Below are 21,562 nucleotides of genomic sequence, written 5' to 3' on the forward strand. Positions count from 1 at the left end.
ATGTTTTTAATGAAGCTAATTAAGTCAGGGCAAATGTGTCTGTCTCATTCACAGTATTTGATGTGGAGATGTGAATATCAAAGGCAGGAAAATTGCCTTTGTAGGGTGTTCACCAATTAAGATCTTTATCAATTTAGGCTTGAATAGTGTTGAACTTGTAAATGAACTGCAGTTCAGCTGTATCCCTTTATAACTGGGTGATAACGTTTTTTGTTGAAGGATGGCTACTTTTAAATCCATTTTTGAATGTCCAGGGAGGTTTAAATGTTTCCCCACAGATTAATGTCTGTTATCATAAATGTCTCATTTGTGTCCATTTATCTTTTGGCAAAGAGACTGTCCAATTTGACCAATATAAATGGCCGAGGGGCATTGCTGGCACTTCATGGCAAATATCACATTAGTGAATGTATAGGTGTATGAGCCCCTGATATTGTGGCTTATGTGTTTAGGTCCTATGATGCTTGTATAGATATTTGGACAGAGTTGGCAATGGAGCTTGTTGCAAGGATAGATTCCTGGTTGTGTGTTTCTGTGGTGTGATTTGTGGCTGCTGGTAAATATTTCCTTCAGGTTGTGGAACTATCTGTAGGTGAGGTTTGGCCTGTCTCCTAAGGTCTGCGAGAGTGAGGGATCATTTTCCAGGATAGATTGTAGATTGTCAATGATGTACTCGAGAAGTTTAAACTGGGAGCTGTATGTGATGACCAGTAGTGTTCTGATACTTTCCTTGTTGGGCTTGTCTTGAAGTAGGTGACTCTTCTGACTCTGTCATTCTGTTTCCTCACTTCCCCAGGGGAGTATTTAAGTTTTTTAAATGTCTCATAAAGATCTTATAAGTGTTATTGGGATTGGAGCAGATCCGGTTGTATCTTAGGGTATGTCTACAGTACAGCACTAATTCGAACTAACTTAATTCGAATTAGTTAATTCAAACTAAGCTAATTCGAACTAGTGCATCTAGACCTAAAAACTAGTTCGAATTAGCATTTTGCTAATTTGAACTAGCATGTCCACATTGAGTGGACCCTGAACCGAGGTTAAGGGTGGCCGGAAGCAGTGCTGGCAGGGCATCAGATTAGGACTTAGAGCATGGAGCTGCTGTCTCAGGCTAGCCGAGGGCTGTGCTTAAAGGGACCCGACCCCCACCCCGGACAGACAGTTCTCAGGGGTTCCCCGCTTGCAAAGCAGTCCTGGCTTGGAGTGCCCTGAGTGCCCGCACTCGGCACATCACAGCACTCGGCCATCAGCCCGGCTGCACTTGCCGCAGGCTGCCATCCGGGGGGGGGGGTCAGTCGGGGAGCTGCAGGAAAGCTTCCACCCCAAGGAGCCCGCAGAGTCACCCCAGTCCTCCCCATTAGGGGCTCGTACCCCATTCCTCCCTCACCTCCTTCCACTTACCCCTCTCTAGCCCCCCCTTCCTGATGTACAAAATAAAGGACACGTGTATTCAAAAATAGAATCTCTCTTTATAGAACTAAACTCAGGGAGACTAGGAAAAGGAGGTGGGAGAGGGGAAGAGAGAGAGTGGGAGAGGGGAGGGCAACTAAAATGATCAGGGGTTTGGAACAGGTCCCAAATGAAGAGAGGCTAAAGAGACTGGGACTTTTCAGCTTAGAAAAGAGGAGACTGAGGGGGGATATGATAGAGGTCTATAAAAGCACGAGTGGTGTGGGAGGGTGCATAAAGAAAAGTTCTTCATTAGTTCCCATATTAGAAGGACTAGAGGACACCAAAGAAATGAATGGGTAGCAGGCTTCAAACTAATAATAGAAAGTTCTTCTTCACAAAGCAAATAGTCAGCCTGTGGAACTCCTTGTTGCAGGAGGCTGTGAAGGCTAGAACTATAACAGAGTTTAAAGAGAAGTTTGATAAAGTCATGGAGGTTGGGTCCATGGAGTGGTATTAGCCAGGTGGTAGAAACGGTGTCTCTGGCCTCTGTTTGTGGAAGGCTGGAGATGGATGACACGAGACAAATGGCTTGGTCATTTTCTTCGGTTCATCCCTCCAGGGTCTCTAGTATTGGCCGCTGTCGGCAGACAGGCTACTAGGCTAGATGGACTTTGGTCTGACCCAATATGGCCATTCTAAGCTCAGGGTCGGGGGTCTCACTGGACCATGCAAACCTGCTCCTGGGTGGCTAGGCTGGCAGCTATCCTGCCCTAGACAGCCACTTTCCTGTGCCTAGTGCGGAGGTCGTGGATGAGGTCCACGATCTCCGCACTAGACCAAGTGGGCACCCGCCTCTTGCGGACCCGGGCAGGCTTCCGGGAGCCGCCATCCTGGTCCCGGGAAGAGGCGGAGGGCTGGGTGGCAGCGGGTGGCTGGTTCGTGCTGTGCCAGGTGCAGGGTCTGCTGGCTGGGTGCTGGCAGGCTTGCACCTGGCACGGGCACCATAGCCAGACCGTGCCCCTTTAAGGGCTCCGGAGCTGGGAGAGGGGCAGATGAGTTTCCCTGGTTTGGCCCAGAGTGGCCACCAGGGCAAGCTGGGGAGGGCTAGCCTCCCACTAGTTCGAATTAAGTCGCTACACAACCCTTAATTCAAACTACTTAATTCGAACTAGGCTTTAGTCCTCGTAGAATGAGGTTTACCTAGTTCGAATTAAGCACTCCGCTAGTTCGAATTAAGTTCAAACTAGCGGTTTGCCTGTGTAGCGCCTATCAGTTAGTCTGTTAGTTCAAATTAACTTTGTAGTGTAGACATACCCTTAGGGCTGTAAACAATGGAACCTGGGATGTCTTTTTACCTGTTGGAGAAGTATGGAATGTGATGAGCCAGAGAACTGTTTTGAATAGGAATTTCATGGCTTCCCCCTGCCATCAGTATAAATCACCAAATGTTTAGTGCATGGTCTTGCAGCTGTTAAGTGCATCTCCTGTGCCAGATTCTACTTTGTTACATTGGTATAAATCTAGTGTAACTCCACTGACTTCAGTTGAATTTCTCCTCAATTACACTAGTGTAACTGAGTTCTGATTTTTTTTGCAGTGTCCCGGTTAATTGTCTTCCGATTCATATTTGCAGACAACTTAATTTAAAAATAATAGCTGCTAAAAGGAGACCACATTTTTGCAATTTATGCTGATAGGAGAACTAGAGAGCATGAACACTGGACTCCTTGGTAAAGCCTTCTTTGTCTCATATTTATGCCTGAATTTCCTTTATATGTTCTGGGGAGGTAACTACATGCTCCTTGAAGAAAGTGTAGCTGCCATTAGCATGTTTCCTTTAAGAGAAAATTATTCTGTGCTGTATCAGTGTGGTCCATGCAGAACTTGGAAAAAACATCAGCTGTTTATGCTTTGAAAATCCTTTTGCCATGGGCGAGGATGCTAATTTAAAAAGCTTCACATGCAGAAGCACCAGATGCAGCCTAACCAAGGATGAATGTCAAGAAACTGGCATGGGAATGAAAAAGCAAGAAAGTGGCTAAGAAGGGATCAGATCATTTCTACATAAATTGTTCCCTTCTTTTCTTGTGTTCTTTTGCCATGAACACTTTGTTGATGACATCTGGTAATATTACATCTTGTTGCAGGATGTCTTAGCAGTAGCATATCACTATGGAAATTTTACACCTTGTGGTTTCATGAGCAGCATTGGCTTGCATCACTCTTGTCACCTGTTTCACTGGTGTCATCTGAGTATGGATATTTCATCGTGTGACATTTCATTTGTAATATCCAGTCATGTCACATCTTACCAATCAACATACTGCAGAAATTCTCAAATTTCATTGCATTGTAACACACGTCTGACAAAGAAAATGTCACTTGACTCCAGGCACTGGGACCAAACCTGAGCCTTCCCAAACCCCTCCAGCCTGGGTGGAGGGGCAAAACCAAATACTATGCACCACTCCCTAAGGTGTAGGGGAACAAAGCTAGAAGCCCTATAACCCGAACCCCACGACCCAGGGCAAGGACTTTGGCCCTGGGCAGTAGGGCTCAGGGTCTGGCTTCAACCCCAGGTCCCAGCAAGTCTGATGCCAGCCCAGATAATCTGATTAAAATGAGGTTGGGAACCACTTTTGGGTTCTGACCACAGTTTGAGAACCACTGATATATTGTTTGGTATGTTTCCACTGGTAGTTCTGCCTTCCATTATTTCATATATGGCATAGGACCTTTGTGATGTTTGAAAATGGTGTTGAAATACCTCAAAGAAACAATAACTTACATTTAGATAGCATTGGATTCAAAGTGCTTTATAAACATGAACTAATTAATCCTCACAAATATCCTGTGAAGTATTATCTCCATTTTTTCATGGAATCATAGAATCATAGAGCTGGAAGAGACCTCAACAGGTCACCAAGTCCAGCCCCCTGCTCTAGGCAGGACCAATCCCAACTAAATCAACCAGGCCAGGGCTTTTTCTATATATGCAAGAGAACCTGTGTGATTATCTTATTTCATTTTTCGTTTGTGATAATGTTGTAGCTCTAGTTGTTCTCATGGCTGTTAACCTACTGAATCACCCTGAACATACTTTTGGGGTATACTGATTAAAAAAATGTCTCATACCTTATATTGTGGATTACAGTTTGGGTACTCCCTGATATTGCACAAGTTGCCTGTTTTCTTTATTTGTCCTATTTTTAATGAATAGTCCAAGTGTAAGAATCTCAATAGTTACTTACCCACTCCTTATTTTGCCTTCTTCTAGGATCATTGTACTTTTAAATCCTAGTGGGGGTGGGAGGTGAAACTCAATGATAGCATTTAGAAATAACAGCATTGAAAGCTGGTGTAACATAGGTTGCTTAATAGTTCATGTTCAAGACTTTTTTAATAATCTTTTCAGGCAATAATTTCTAAGTAAGGGTATGTCTACACAGCAGCATTATTTCAGACTAACTGACATTATTCCAAAATAACAAAGAGCATGTTTACAGTGCAAGCCATTATTTCAAAATAATGGCGAACTGCGGAACTTCTTACTCCGACTCTTGTAACCCTCATTTTATGAGGCATAAGGGAAGTTGAAGGAAGAGTGTTCTTCCTTCAACTTCCTGCTGTGTAGACAACGCCAAAAGCTGAGTTAAGCTATTCAAATTAAGCTGTGCAATTGACATAGCTCAAGTTGCGTAGCTTAATTCAACTTTTGTCCTGCTGTGTAGACGTGGCCTAACAGACACATGTTGTTCAAACCTCCAGTAAATGCTCCCATTAACTACTTAAGAAAACTGACGAGTGCTGCATCAGATGAAAAAGCTACAAGTAAAATGGTGTCTTATTCTCTCGTGGAGGGAAGTACCTATATATTGTAGCTAAGAAAAACAGAGAGAAAGTTGTTACAGTGCATAAGAAAAGTGGCAGATGGTCCAAAATAGAGCCTTGGGTTTTTTCCTCATAGAGCAGCGGTAGGCAATAATTTTTGATGGGGAGGCCACTGCAAGAATTTGGTAAGAGGTCAAGGGCTGCGCTCTTTCATGATCTCAGTGGAGAAGGTGCAAGGTCTGGGATGGAGGTTGGATGCAAAAGGAGTCTTGAGGGTAGGGGATTGGCATGCAGGAGAGGTGTGGGATCTGGGAAGGTGTTTGGCTGAAGGAGGGAGTTGTGACCTGAAGGAGGGGTTTAGGAGGGGGCGCGGGGTCTGGGAGGGGTTATGGGTGCAGGAGTAGGAGTGAAGAAGGTTTGGGTTACATGGACGAGGAGTGGAGGAGGGGTAGAAGGTTGGGGGGGAGGGAAGGGTTAGGGTGCCAGAAGCAGGCTCTGGCTAGGAGACACTTACCTGGGTGGCTCCCAACCAGAAGTGTAGCTGGTTTGTTGTCAGGTTCTCTGCTTCCATGCCCCTGTGCTGGCCATGTGTAGCTAAGATTGAATGTTGTAAGCCTGGAGGGGGAAAGGGTACTTTGTGCGCTGTCTATCCTGCAGACAGACAGCTCCCATTGGAAACCGGCCAGTGGGAGCTGCAAGATTTTGCTGGGGGTGGAGGCACTGTGTAAAACTTCTTCCCCACCTCCCCCAGGCTTGCAGCATTCAGAGAGCTGCTCTGAGCAGGGGTGGAGCGGGCAGGGAGCCTGGCAGTGGTTCCCGCAGGCCGTATTTGGCAGCTTGGTGGGCTGGATTTGGCCTGTGGACTGGATTTTGTCTGCCCCAGCCATGGAGTAAAAATCTAGTGATCAAGGATTCAATCTTTTTTTCTTAAACTGTTTTAATTTTTAAAAAAATGACAACACCCTACCTATATACAGCTTGTTCATGGACAATAAGGGCTAAATATTCATCCCAATCTTTCTTGTAAGTGCAATTTGCAGCCACAGAATTCACCTGAATGTATTTTGCACCTGTAAAATTTGTGGGTGGGTATTTTTGCAGGTGCATATCAGGTTGTTAACCATTAAATATTATTTTTGCACCCTGGTTTATAGCAACTGACCATAATTCAGTAAATGTGAATAAGCAAGTGAACAAAAATACCTCTATATTACTACTTCATTTCTGTTTTCCAGTTTTTCAGTCCTCTTTATTTTTATGAGCTGCTAAATGAGATGGAGTAGAGACTGCTTTCTTTTCTGAGTTATGTACATTGTTGTCACTTATAATAAAAATGGTAATTACACATGGAAATATGTGACTGCACATTTTACTAATGCTAAAAATGAAGGAGGAAAACTTGCTTCTTTCAAATGTATGCCAAAAGCTTTATTACAAAACATAAAGGAAAAATTAAATGAAAAACTGGAAAAACTGGAAAAATGAAAAAAATGGAAAACTGAATCTGTACTCAGCTTAAAGTGCACCCTTTAAGGAGTAAGCTGCAGCATATATTAATTACACTGACTAGAGAAGTCCATGTGAGGTATGTCTGATGAGTTGGGATCTTCATAGTCATACTCTTTTCTCTCTGGGTAGCCATTGAAAAGCTGAATGAAAAGCTAATCATTTACAGATACCAAAAGCTGCTTGATTTTTAAAATCAGTTGTTGGAATGGGCTGATTTTCAAGAGAAGCTGAGCACTCTTTGATGTCTGTGGATGTGGAAAATTCTCAGCACCTCTGAAAATCAGTTAGTGACCCACTGGTATGAACAATGGGTTGTGCAGTTTTTTTACATTGATGACAGTTTAATTTGTTCAGCTAATTTGATTTTGAAATTCTTTCGTCGAAGCTTCTGTAGTACAAATGGTGTTTACCAAGTGACATTTTTTGTTGAGTGCCTCAATCAAATTCCATTTTTTAGTGGAATCAGGTGGAATTTGAGCCTCACAATTACTATGAGGTGAGAAGAACAACTCATTGATGAGAAATATCAGTGCTTAGTACCACTCTCCACAGTGCAACATGTAGACTGGAGTTAGGAATATCGTTTGGGCTCCAGACTCACCAATTATCTCACCAGAAAGTTTCTAAGTTTGTCCTGCACCCCAGTCACAGAAATTAAGGGCTAAACTCTATGTCTGGATGCAGGTCTTGGGAACCGCAGCAATCACACTTATGCTGTGGGTGATACCAAATCAAAGCAATTTTTATTACGGTGTGGATTAAGATTTCACACCATAAAATGCCCAAGGCAGTGGCTGCATAAATTGATTTGTTCGCCCTGGATGGTAGCATAAATGCAACCAGAGTATATAGTTGCAATAATAACCTAGTATAACACCAAACTCTCACACCTTCCTGGAGATCCTGAGGAGTCAGCCTCATTCTGTTGGTGAAGCAAGGGTCTCAGTGAGAGATAAGAGAGTATTGTAGCAAAGAAAACTTGTAAGAGTAGACTTACAAGAGTACTAATACTGTAAAGGAAAACAAAGGAGAGAGTTTGAGGAAGAAAATCCTGCTCCATGCTAATTGCCGTGGGGTGTCATAGGCCTTCTTGTGTCACCTTCTTGTGTCACCTTGTGTCACCCCTCAAGGCCAGAAACAAATTTCCACACCCTACGAATATGAGGGTGCACTCATTAGATTGGAGAATTAAACTATATCAGCACACTGGCCTTTTGTGCTTTGACCTGACCTAGCTGGAAATTTCCACACACTATTATCTAGCTATAATTCCTTTAAAAAATCCTAAATATATTAACTGTTACTTATAACCAATTTATACTACTGCTAAAGCCAACTTCTTCCAGGAAAGGAAAGTATATAGGTTTCCAGGCTACAAACATAAAAATTAGACTTCTTGTGCAGAATAGCAAACTCTGACATGAGTTAGTGATCATTCCCCTTCACACCAGGGACCCGGAACTTGCTAGAACAGTCAGTGTGGGAAAGCATTACTGAATCCATGGAAACTTAACCTCCAAGTGATGCTGTAGTGGATTTCTTTTTGTTACTTTTGCTGCTCTCATAAATGAAAGACCTTGTAGTGAATTATATTAATTGGAATTACTAGTAGTACTACACCTGGGAGCTGTGAAATGATGATAAAATTGAGTCAGATTCCTTTTGCAAATTGTTTGTGAGATAGCTTCATAATCTTATTAATACTGACTGATCCTTTGTATTAGGCTTTCCCAGGGATTGGTGGCATCTAAAGATTTAAAACCGTCTTGGTCAAGGATGACCTAAATTCTGATAGCTTTTGTTATGCAAATCCTCACAATCAAAGGTCATCCTCTGGAAAGTTAATGAGCTCAGATATTCTGGCTCTATCTCAAGCAAATGCATATGTTTTTGAAAATACTTTCTAAGTGGTTGCCCATGGTTATACAAATAGTAACAGAGTTAGGAATAGAACATAGGAAGTCTGATTCCCACAACAAATCAATAGGATTATATTCATTGGGCTACATTCTGAAGAATAACATGGTTTGTCACTTTTTAACTGCCTGGATCAGGAGACAAAACACAGTTCCACTGTTGCCCAATGTACTAGCTCTGGCCTTTCTAAAATTCTCATAATTGGGATGGTGACACTTCTCAGTACATTGACTTGTCCCATCACCTTGCGCAAGATGCAGCAGAAAACAATAGAGAATAGACTCATCAAGTGAAAAATAATCTCTCATAGAGCCATAAGGATTTGCTGCTCTTCAAGGTAAGCTTAATGGGGAAACCTTAGTACTTATCAGGAAGCTTTGTAACTTAGTAGAGAGGTTGGCCTTCTCTGCTGTTCAGATCTTAATGAGTGAACAGCTGGCTAGAAATTCTAATCTAAACACTTAGTAAAATGATGTTTTTAAGAGCCAGGACCATTTAGAATGAATGGATCAGCATAGAATTGATTGGGGTCACTACTGTCTGTAAAACATTGATTGGGGTCACGACTGTCTTATGTCTGGATTTCATCTAGATCCTAAAGTCACAGCCTCCGGTGCAGGGAGGCTTTTTGCAAAAACACTGTGTGGAAAGCAGTTGCCTGGTTATCAATCAGTGCCATACACTTGATATATTTTCTTAGGGCCTTATCCTGCAAAATGCTGAACACCTTCAGCTCCAAGTGAAGTAAGTGGGAGTTGAGGACACTCAGTTCCCATCAGGACCTGGGTCATTGCAAATTTAAGGGGTTATAATTTATTTGTTGTATGTAGAGTTTGTTGTAGCAGCACATTAGTTTAAGGTTTTAGTGATATTTAATAGACTGAGATGCTAATTCAACTGGGGAATACAGTGCACTATATTTTAATATGTGTATTATTTTACTTTGTTTACTATTAATTTCCACCTATCAGAATCCAGAAATCAATACAACCTTTTGGTTTTGGTATCATTTAATATCTGAAACTATTTGTGTGCAGAACTGTGATTAATGCTTTCTAAAATGGGATTAGAGGATAAAAGGGTTAAATCTCAGCCTCTGTCTCTTTCTGATTTGTGTTGCCTTCCCCTCCTTCACAGCTGTGGACATGGATGGAAGATCTGCAGAAGGAGCTCTTAGAGGATGTCTGTGCTGACTCGGTGGATGCCGTTCAGGAGCTTATCAAGCAGTTTCAGCAGCAGCAAACAGCCACCCTGGATGCTACCCTCAATGTAATTAAAGAAGGCGAAGATCTAATCCAACAGCTCAGGTATGTTTTCTGCCATGGGAGAGATGTCAAGAAATTTGGTGAAGCATTGTGCATTAGATGCAATTTAATGTGTGAAATGTAACTTAGAATTTAACAGGAGGATTCATTCACTGCCTTTTATATTTATGATGATTCAGGCTCCTATAGTATTTTGTTGGAATTGCAAAGAGTGTTTTGTGGAGACTAAGAAGAATAATCGATGGATCCCAATGGGTTGCTATATCTAATGGATTGGTACCTATATAGATTAAATGTTTTTCAGGTGAATATTTATGAGAGAATATTTACAGAAGATTGTTAAATGATTGAGAGTGGTTGATTGTTAAATGGTTGGCCTAGTAAATTATATGACTATTCTTGCTGTATGAAAGCTGTATGCCTGTAAATAAAACCTACATAGCTATTTATTAGGTCACAGTATTTCATTGTGCATAGAAGTACATGGTTCCATGGAAGGTTTATTCATGCTGTCAGATTGTTCTTGTATTAGCAGTTGTTTTATAAATTAAAGCTGCTCTTTATACCCATTTTAGAATGTGCAAGTTGACTGACTTGAAGAAATGTTTCTGTTCTGTCAGTAAACACGAGTTTCTTAAACACTGTTTCTATCCCATGTGAACATATCAAGAAATTCCATTCCAAGAGCCTCATTGTGCTCTCATTGACACTAGTTTTACACTGGTTTAACTTTGACCTCAGTGGTTTTTTATTGATTTTTCCAAATGTGACTGAGAATCAAACCCTCTGTTTTTGTATTTTGAATGTTATTCTGGTGTGGAGAATCTTCCAGTATTTGCCAGGAATGTAACCACGTGATCATCACTAAAATTGAAGATACGTTGTAACTTGTTTAATAGGATCTGACTAAATAAGATTTTTGGCATTCACGGTGGTACACGTCTCGAGTCTTCTATACGGGATCTATTGATATAAACTACATCCCTCGCTTCCTCCATGTGCAGCTATGTATATTCCATGAAAAGACCTTTTGTTATATATGGTGTAGCTATACAAAGCTTGAATATAATTCAGCCTTATGCAGCTATAGGAATGGGGGTGGGCAGAAAGAACATTGTAAATGACTCTTCCTTAGGAGGGATAAGGGGCCCCTCCATAGTAAGCTGGCAGCTGCAGAAACCCATGTGGCCTAGGGGAGTGGGCACTTGCCTGGGGAGGGCAGGGTCATGGGTTCATGTCCTGCCTTTCCAGGGTCTGGTCCAGTCAGGATAAGACAAACATTGTAAATGATTCTTCCTTAGTGTACAGTTACACAAGATTTACCTGGATCACAGGTAAGCCTTTTGAGTGCAGGAAGGAAGAACAGGAATTCTTTGCTCGATATTTCTTGCTGTGAGCCAATGAATAAGGAAGGATAGAAGTAGGAATGGTCTTAGTTCCACAGACTACAAGCTAGGGGAATGTACTGTGTTTGGTAATAAGGTATCTCAATGTGCTTCCCCATGGAACTGTGCAAAACAGGAGTTTCAAAGTAACTGTGTTAGGTTGCAATGCTTGTACAGGAGTGCCAGTCTGCTGCTGATGCAATCCCATCAACTGATGTTTTAACATTTGTTTGTTTGTTTGTTTGTTTGTTACCAAGACAGAATCACCGATTAATAGGGACTAGAAATGGCAAATGTCTGCTGGTTCATCTGCTTCATCCTACTAATTACACTGCCAATTCAGGGTTTTTCCTTACCGTATAATTTAAACTGCTTCAAGCTATCTGATTTTAAATGTCTCAAGCAACACAGCTACTACTGCGTACTGTAGGGGGAAAAGAAAACAACTTCATTCTGAATTTTACTTATTTTAGCTTAAGCACCAAAACTTTGGCACACAATTCTGTCTTCTACATGTCTCTTGCTGAAGATAGGTAATGCTACAGTGGCAAATCTAATGGGAGAATTTAGCTCTTAATGCCCTCAAAAGCTCATTTATCCATAAAACCCCACAGAACAAAAATATATTAAAGAACCCAAGTTCTTTACGTTTCTGATTCCAAATCTCTAGAGTTAAATGTGAGAGAGCTGATAAAGAGGAAACTGACAATAATGAAAATAGTTTCTACCCTGTGTTTATAAGACACAGCTGTCTCAGGATCAGATTGTTGCATTTAGGTAGAGCCCTGCCATTAAGATTGTACAACCTGCTGCTCCTGATTGGTTGGACTGCAGAGTAGGGAGGGGCATGGCCTTTTCTCCTCTCTGCCCCCTTTGGGATGATGTGTGCTATGGGTGCATAGCAGGAGCAGTTCCTGATTTCTCCTGGGAACATGGAGTGTACAGTGAGGGGAAGATTCCTTGAAGCTTACCCATCACCCTGGGCACCTACACAAGGGCAAGTCACAATCTGTCTTTTAGTATTTTAAAATACTTACACTGTTTTAAAAAAGCAGTGTTGGAATTTTGTCCTGGTTATGTTCTATTCTGAGTAAGTAATCAAGGGGAATCAGAAGAATCTTGTTAGGCTAAAATACTTCTGACTCTTTTAAATTCACTAGAAACAACACAAATAGTGGCATAATTTAACTAGGCAGCTTTAAGGATGATGCCTCTGAGACAGGCTGATTGCAGAAAGAAATGGGTCATTTGGACGAGAATTAAATGGGATTGCCAGTCAGACTCCTCAAGAGATCAGTTCAGATTTATGTGCCATTCTGCCTTCTTCCTCTCCCCTCCAACTCCTTTTTAGTGTACCAGGGTCAAAGTGTCATAACATATGACAAGATGTACTCATTGTTCTGATTTTGTGTTGCGTTCAGGAAACACAGGATTTCAACAAGCAGAAAAAATGAGCATTGCATACACCTTCCTCCAGCCCTTTGTGCTTAGGCTGGCTTCTCAGCTGTGCACAGAACTGAGAGTGTTTAATTCTTGCTCTTTGCTTGCATTAATGCTGAGCTTTAACCATTCTCCCTGCCTTGCCACAGGGACTCAGCGGTATCCAACAATAAGACTCCACACAATAGCTCCATCAGCCACATTGAATCTGTCCTTCAGCAACTTGACGAGGCCCAGGTACAGATGGAAGAGCTCTTCCATGAGCGGAAAATTAAGCTAGACATCTTCCTTCAGCTCCGGATTTTTGAACAGTACACCATTGAGGTAAGAGCTGTCTGGGTAATCTATAAAGGTAGATCTGTGGTGGTTGGTGGTGACTACGTCTCTGACTAATATTCTACCACGTTACACAGAGCTCCAGGGAATCACAGAAGATTTTGATTATACATAGATGTCTGGCAGAATTAGGAGATGAATAGAAATCAATTGTTAAATTGGAAATTTAGAAACCAGTAATATGCTTTTGTGATATACTAATAGAGTCTGAAGCAGGTTCATGTCCGCCAAGCTGACTGTATTCAGCATATCTGAACACTTTGGTGATCAATTTTATGGCATGGATTGTACAGTGGTTTACATATGCCTGTCATACACACCTGTCTTTTGCCAATCTGAAAGTTCATGATCTTTTGCAGGTGAGATTTTTCTCTTTAAAGGCATTTTATGGCTTTGAACACCTCGTGCAACAAATTATTAAACAAATGAAGGGTTCTCTTAGAAAACATTGCAGGAACAATAGTTGTTTTTCATAAAGGGGAAAAAGAGAAATAATGTGCCAGAAGCCTTGTAGTTCTTATCAGGTCATTATATGTTCCTGTAAGAAGATTAAAAAAGAGGTCTTATATTTCTATCTTGTACTCCTTTTTTAAATCAAATGCTGTTGGAGGGAAAACCGTTATTAGTACATTACATAAATGTGGTTTGCTTAGACTGTGTAATTTTAAACAGATTTTTAATTAATCTGAATAAATATTTACCTGTACATCTGATTGAATGTGATACTAGAGGCTTGAGAAGTTAGTTAATTTGTATCTCGTATATTCTGGAACAGAGTGTTTTGTACTTGACCTATATGAGGTATCAGCTTGCTACTATATCTTACTTGTGGTTGTTCAACGATACCTTGGAGAGTGAATACATCTGTTAATGTGGCACCTTTTTAAAGTGTTTTATGATGATAAATTCCCAAAGATATTGCATTTAATTCAATAGATGTTCTGATGGACTATATTGATAGTTAATAGAAACTTTAGAATGCTATATAACACTTCGTAGGTGACATTTTATTTTAAGTTATGACAAGAAATTGTGTTAAATTATAATAGATGGAAAAGCTGTGAATGCAGATTCTTAGATGCACTGATCTATAGCAATGTGCAACAGATACAGTACAGACTAAGTGAAAAAAGATGCATGGCACAGGTCCTTATGTGAGCAGATCCTGAAGTCTGTGTTGTGTTTCTAAACCAAGGCATTTGATGGACCTGCATACGATTCCAATGACTTTCCTGGAAACTGTCCTATAGCTTTTAGTCTGATATATGCATTTGGCTCTGTGATAGTCCCCTTTTGCCCTGTCTTGTCAAACTCCATGTTGTCTACTCTCCCTGCCACTCTACCAATGTTCACAGCCTTGTCCATGTGTTTCTCAGCTTCTCACAGTTTCATACCTTATTTCCCTTGGTCCCCTATTATAATACAAGCACCTAGATAATTCTCATGCTAATTCACAAGATAATTCTTTTCTGGGGTGGAAGGCTGGGTACCTCGGGATGTCCCTTCCTATGGATGCCTGTGTAAGTACAGGACCTGTCAGAGGTTTGTGGCTTGGCAACAGCATCACAGAGTGTGAGGTATACCCCAGATTAGTGGGACAGAAGGCTCAGCAGCCCTACAGTCCAGGTTGCACTCCAAGAACTTCAGAAAGATATTACCTCTCACACTGTATCCCCCAGTGTGATACAGGTGTCTGGATAGTTGAAGTCCCCTCCACGCACACACCGATGATGAGGGACTTCAATTATCTAGACCAGTGGTTCCCAAACTTTTCGGCATCATGCCCCCTTTTTGATTTTTGAGAAACCCTCGCACCCCCCTCCCAAAAATTAGCAGCAAAAATTGGGGTGTGATTGACGGGGGGTGCTGGCTGGGTCACCTTGCATTCCACTCCCCCCCCCCCCGGAATTTCTTCATGCCCCCCCCCCAGAGGGCACATCCCCCAGTTTGGGAACCCATGATCTAGATATATAGAGAGTAACACAGCAGAGCACATGTTATCCAACAAGTTCTTGGAATGTATTAGAGACCATTTTTTATTTCAGAAGGCAGGGAAAGCTACTAGAGGGGAGGCTGTTCTAGATTTGATTTTAACAAACGTGGGGAACTGGTTGAGAATTTAGAAGTGGAAGGAAGTTTGGGTGAAAGTGATCATGAAATGATGGAGTTCATGAGTCTAAGGAATGGTAGAAGGGAGAACAGCAAAATAAATACAATGGATTTCAAGAAAGCAGACTTTAGCAAATGTAGAGAATTGGTAGGTAAGGTCCCATGGGAAGCAAGACTAAGAAAAAACAATTGAAGACAGTTGGCAGCTTTTCAAAGAGACATTATTAGGGGAGCAAGAGCAAACTATTCCACTGTGTAAAAGATAGGAAATATAGCAAGAGACAACCCTGGCTTCACCAGATCTTGAATGATCTAAAAATAAAAAAGGGATCTTACAAAAATTGGAAATTAGGTCAAATTACAAAGTATGAACATAAACAACACAAGTACATAGGGGCAAAATTACAAAGGCCGAGGCACTGTCCCAGGAGGCATACCTGGGTGGTAAACAAATACCTTTGATGTCAACACCCGCGCGTCCAGACTATCGCGCTGAGCCGACAAACAGCTGATCAGCTGTTTGTCGGCTCAGCGCGGCAGCCATGTAAATTTAAATGAAGCGGCGATTATTTAAATCGCCGCTTCATTTTACTATGTCTGGTAGCCTAATCTACATGTCTCTCGCGACAGAGGCATGTAGTCTAGACGTACCCTAACTTAGGTGCCAGGAAAGATAACGGAGCAAATAATTAGAGAATTCATTTGCAAGCATCTGGAAGATAATGAGATGAAAAAACAGTCAGCATGAATTTGTAAAGAGCAAATGAACCTGTCACCTTACTTTGATAGGATAACAAACCTTATGTATAAGGAAGAAGTGGTAGATGTGGTATACTTAGACTTCAGAAAAAGATTTGTTACAGTCTTGCATGATCCTCTTATCAATAAACTAGGGAAATACAATCCAGACAGGGCTACTATAAGGTAGGCACATAACTGTTTGGATAACCATTCCCAGAGAGTACTTATCAATTGTTCACAGTCAAGCTGGAAGGGCATAACAAGTGGGGTTCCACAGGGATGGAATTTTGGGACTGTCTCTGTTCAATATCTTCATCAGTAGTTAAGATAATGGTATAGAGAGTATGCTTATAAAGTCTGGAGATGATGCTAAGATGGGAGAGGCTGCAAGTGCTTTGGAGGATAGGATTGTAATTCAAAATATTCCAGACAAACTGGAGAAATGGTCTGAAGTAAACAGGATGAAATTCAATAAGAACAAATGCAAAGTACTCAGAGCCGGTTAGACAAATGCCCGTTCTACCAGCACATTCAACCAACACTGGCTTTGTATGGAACCTCAAGTACCAAAGCCATGAATATTGGAAATCTATTCTCACTTTAAACTGTAGATGTTCATTATGTTGTCCATAGCTTAAAACAGGGGTGGGCAAAAGCCTCTCACCGGGCCAGATCTGGCCCACATAGGGCTTTGATCTGGCCTGCAAGGCAGTTCCAAGCCCCTTCCCTAGTGTGTTGCCTCAGAGTAGGAGGGGGATGCGAGCCCTTTTAAGAGCTTCTATTTAAAGGGCTGGTGCCTTCCCAGTGCCTGTCAGGCAACGTGTTGCCTAGCAGTCATGGGGAACACGAGAGCCCTTTGAATAGAAACAGCTGAAAGGACTTGCAGCTCCTGGTGCCTCAGCGCGTTGCCGGAGATGCGCAATTCCTTTCAGCTGTTTCTATATAAAGGCTCTCGTGTTCCCTACAGATGCTAGGCAACGCATCGCCTGACAGGCACAGGGAAGGCACCCTGCCTCCCCTTCCCCTCCGCTTTAAATAGAGGCACGTAAAAGGACTCGCAGCTCCCCGCACCTCTGGCGCATTGCTAGGGAGAAAGAGATGTGAGCCCTTTTAACCGCTTCTATTTAAAAGGCTCACCTGCTGGGTGGCTGCATTTCCTGGCAGTCACCCGGAAGGCGCAAGCCCTTTAAACAGAAGCAATTGAAAAGTGCTCATAGCTCTGCCCCATTGGCCCATTGACTGGGAGCTGCCCGGAGGCATGAGCCCTTTCAACTGGTTCTATTCAAAGGGCTTGTGCCTACTGGGCAGCTGACAGACAACAGGTTAGCAGTGGGGGCCAGGAGCCACGAGCCCTGTTATATGAAATCTAAGCCTCCACCCCAGACAACTCTGGGAGGAGGCTAGCCCCGGCATCCTCCCCTCTGCTCCAGGTCCCTTCCATTAGCCAAAAGTCATGGGGCAGGGACCCCAGGCCAAGCAAAGCTCACGGTAGGGTAGCTCTCAACCCCGCCCCTTCCACTCAAGGTCCCACCCCTTCTGCCAGCGGCCCCGCCCCTTCCGGGTTGGTCCACGGCCACTTCTGAATTTGTGAAGTGGCCCCCCCCCTTCAAAAATTATTGCCCACTTAAAATGAGGCTTACAATGAGGTCAAGCCTTTCTAATTTTCTACTGAGCTCCTTCTGTGATTTCTACCATGACCATTTCTCTAGGACTTAGCAATTGTTAGAACAGAAAATCTGCTAATAAACCACCACATTCCAGAGGCTCCAATTAACTGAGAAGCGTGAGTGAATCATAGGCCACTGGAACCAAGAAGGGCACCAAAGAGACTGTAAACAGAGATAGTTATTATTTAAAGTTAATTGAGTGGAAAGGATAAAGGAATAATCTGAATATAAATAGAAAGCCCTCAGGATCTCCTACGCTCTGTCTTGCACCCTGGGACTTCAGTCCCAGGTATTGTAAAATAGTCACAGACTGCCTGGTGTGAACACATCTGTGTTTCCTCTTATTTCAAAGAAGAGTTGAAAAAGGGTCCTGAGTTTATGTTCTCATTTTGAATTTAAAACTGTGTCTTTTAAATCCCCATCCAAAACAACTTGCAAAGGACATGGAAATCCTTGGTTCTGTGCTTTTGGTTTGATTTGTGACCCTAGGATAAAATGCCAAAATTTTAAAAAATGAGTTTCTGAAGTTAAGCTCCTAAGTATATATTTTGGCAACCACAAATTCCAATGACTTCAGTGAGAACTTGGTCTCAGCACCTCTGAAAATTGGAAATCTTTCATGTATGTGCCGAAATATGGATTAAATATTTACTGAACAGCAAGATTTGATTACCATTACTTTTGTCCCTGTTCTTCATTTTCTCCTATTGCTCTTTATCCTCATTTATTTGTATCTGTTTTCAAATGTGATTCTATAGAAGCTAATGCAATTGGACCCATTTACTGCCTAGGTACTATGGGGATAACACAATATAAATAATAATAATGGGACTGTTAGATTAAATAGGCCAATTATTACAATGAGTAAACAGTATCAGAGGGGTAGCCGTGTTAGTCTGAATCTGCAAAAGCGACGAGGAGTCCTGTGGCACCTTATAGACTAACTGAAGTGTAGGAGCATAAGCTTTCGTGGGCAAAGACCCACTTCGTCAGATGCATGTAGTGGAAATTTCCAGAGGCAGGAATAAATATGCAGGCCAGGATCAGGCTGGAGATGACGAGGTGGATCCAATCAAGGAGGATGAGACCCACTTCTAGCAGCTGATCTGGAGGTATGAATTCCAAGAGAGCAGAAGCTGCTTTTGTAGTTAGCAAGCCATTCACAGTCTTTGTTTAATCAATGAGTAAACAGAAATCACAGAACAAAGGAAGCAAAGTTAAGCAAACTCTGCAAATTACTGCTAGATATTGGTGTAGAGGTCAGAGCTGGGAACTATAGTTCTGTGCTTAATTTTGCTAATGACTTGCTGTGTCACTGAACAAGTCATTTCTGTACTATATTTTCCTGGCCTGTGAATAACTTAACATTACTCAAACACCTTTATCAGACTTGAGATCCACAGAAAAAAAGTGCTATTTAAGGGCCTTCTCCAAAGCCCATAGAAGTCCACAGAAATACTCCCCTTGATTTTAAGTGGCTCAGAATCAGACTTTATTTGTGGAGGAGTATTATGATGATCTAAATACTGTTTTGAAATAAACTTTGGTTGGCTTCCCATACATACAATATGTGACTTTTTTCCTTTGAAGGTAACAGCAGAATTAGATGCCTGGAATGAAGATTTGCTGAGACAGATGAATGATTTCAATACTGAGGACCTCACTCTGGCTGAGCAGCGCTTGCAGCGCCACACCGAACGGAAACTGGCTATGAACAACATGACCTTTGAGGTTATTCAGCAAGGACAAGATTTACACCAGTACATCATGGAAGTCCAGGCTTCAGGTGAGCAAGATGGTTTGCTTAATGGTTGTCCATTTACTAAAATACAAAAGGAAACAATCTGTTATAAGGTATTGGAATTTTACTTGCAATGTCCAGTTGCATGTGCTCCTAAATGGCAGACTTGAATGGCATTCTGCAGAATGGCATATTCGCGGAGAAGTTGCTTTGTGTCTTGTACCCTGCTTCTCAGCAAAAGTTTCAAGTTTCCAGTGAGTACTGTAAAATCCTGATTTTTTGTTTTCTTACCTGGGGAAAGTAATCATTCAGCTTAATCTCTGCATATGGTCCCAGAGGCTAAAATTATTTGTGAGATGCTTAAATCTTACCACATGCCTTGAAAGGTGCATAGAACAATTCTTTCACCATCTTTGAGTAAAATAAGAAGAGACTTTTCAGGATACAAATAAAACTGATTTTCTTGGTCTCATCCTAATCTGTTGTAGACATTTAACCCCAAGATACATTTTGATAATATTTAGCATAATTTGGCAAACTGGTTAACAGGAGCTCAGAAGCAACTAAGAGGGGATGTTGCAAGATAGGAAATCAGGGACATTGGGCAAACCATACGTGGAAGTTTGCACAGCATCTACTCACAGCTCTGTGCTTTTCCTATTGGTCTCTGGCTTTGTGGTTTGGTAAAACTGCCCACAGTAAATCAGCAAGATGCCACTTTTTTTTTCTTCCTGGAAATATTCCCAGAACAACATGGCATGGGTGGTACAGAATATGATCCAGAGCAGATACACACTGGAGCAGAAGACATGGGAGGTACAGGATGTGATTCAGAGCAGAGCACAGACAAGAGCCCAGTTGATTGGTATAAGGAAAAGCTCACTGTGTTTGTTTGGAACTCTTAAGCTGCAGGAGAGTAGAAACATCTGGATTCCAAACAATAGAACAGAGATTAAATTGATGAGATCTTAAAAATATTATAAATGATTACCTCAATCTCCCTGTGTGAAGTCCATGTGTATCTAAGAAAAACTAGTTGCTTCCCAAGCCAAAAAGGTAACTACTTCTTGAGGATCAAGTATAATAGGGATTAGTTGAAGGTTTTTCCTACCTGTTTTACAGGGAAAGCAGAATATTTGGAGAATGGCAAAGTATGGGACAGTACAGGCAGTCCCCGGGTTACATGGATCCAACTTACATCAGATCCCTACTTACAAACGGGGTGAGGCAACCCCGCACTAGCTGCTTCTCCCCAGCAGACCAGGGAGTCGCGAAGCTAGCGCCCCCCCCCCCCCCAGCAGACCAGGGAGACGCGGAGCGGCTTTTCTCAGCAGACACCTCAGCTTGAGAATAAAGGACTGAGGGAAATGAGGTGTGGGAGAATAAAACTGAGCTCTGGAGAAATGTTTGGCTAGAGTTTCCCCTACAATATGTACCAGTTCTGACTTACATACAAATTCAACTTAAGAACAAACCTACAGTCCCTATCTTGTACGTAACCCGGGGACTGCCTGTAATTGCTTTTTGGAGCCTACCGTTCCTTATTTCAATTAAGGATAATTAACTAGTAGGACAGAGACTAGGCTGGGTGCAAGGCAGGAGCAAATACAATGGTGGGTTAAGAGCTGACCTGCTTGCCCTTCTAGCCAGTCAAGGCCAGATGTACTGATGAGGCTGCCGGCTTGAGATTAGCTCTCCTGTAAGCTCTGATTCCTGTCTCCAATGCCAAGAATTGGCCCGAAGTATTACAGCTCTTAGACAACCTATATCAGCCCTGGTGTAACTCCTTTTACCACATCTTCATGTACTTCGTTTGTGTATCTTCTAGTCTCTTCAGTTCTAACTTAAGTCATTCATGACCAAAAGCTGTTACCATCTGATAGCTGAGTAATGACCTATATACTCTTATTTGGGAGTCCCAGTTGTGTTCCCAACAGACAGGTGTCAGTATTGTATATGGGTGGTGCATACACCCCTGTTCAAAGAAGCTAGTCTCTTGCCCCTTCTCTTCTGCCTGAGGTCCTTCTGTGCCCCCATTCTTGCCAGCCTGCAGGCTGGAGCAGCCTTGAATCCTGGTCAGTCCACTGACACCCAGAGCAGCCCCAAACCAACCAGCTCACTGGTGCTCAGAGCATTTCAGAGGGGCCCTGTCTGGGTTGGAGCCCTGAGCCCAGGCCACCAAGAGAAGCACTGAGTCCTGCTCCAGCTCAGTCCTGGAGCTGGACCAGA

The 21,562-nt window shown here is 42.2% G+C and overlaps 1 protein-coding gene across 5 annotated transcripts in view; it reads left to right on the forward strand.

The window, feature by feature from the left end:
• The window catches only part of KALRN (kalirin RhoGEF kinase), a 786,138-nt gene that overhangs the window by 487,109 nt on the left and 277,467 nt on the right, over window positions 1-21,562 (forward strand). For all 5 annotated transcript variants that reach the window (XM_075933149.2, XM_075933142.2, XM_075933143.2 and 2 more), the window contains exons 12-14: window positions 9,787-9,956; window positions 12,889-13,063; window positions 19,183-19,378. In XM_075933149.2, coding sequence (XP_075789264.2) covers window positions 9,787-9,956; window positions 12,889-13,063; window positions 19,183-19,378 — 541 coding nt within the window. The remainder of the gene's footprint in view (window positions 1-9,786; window positions 9,957-12,888; window positions 13,064-19,182; window positions 19,379-21,562) is intronic.

This window comes from Pelodiscus sinensis, chromosome 7, assembly GCF_052426305.1.
Source record: "Pelodiscus sinensis isolate ZL-2025 chromosome 7, ASM5242630v1, whole genome shotgun sequence".
Classification (NCBI taxonomy): Eukaryota; Metazoa; Chordata; order Testudines; family Trionychidae; genus Pelodiscus; species Pelodiscus sinensis.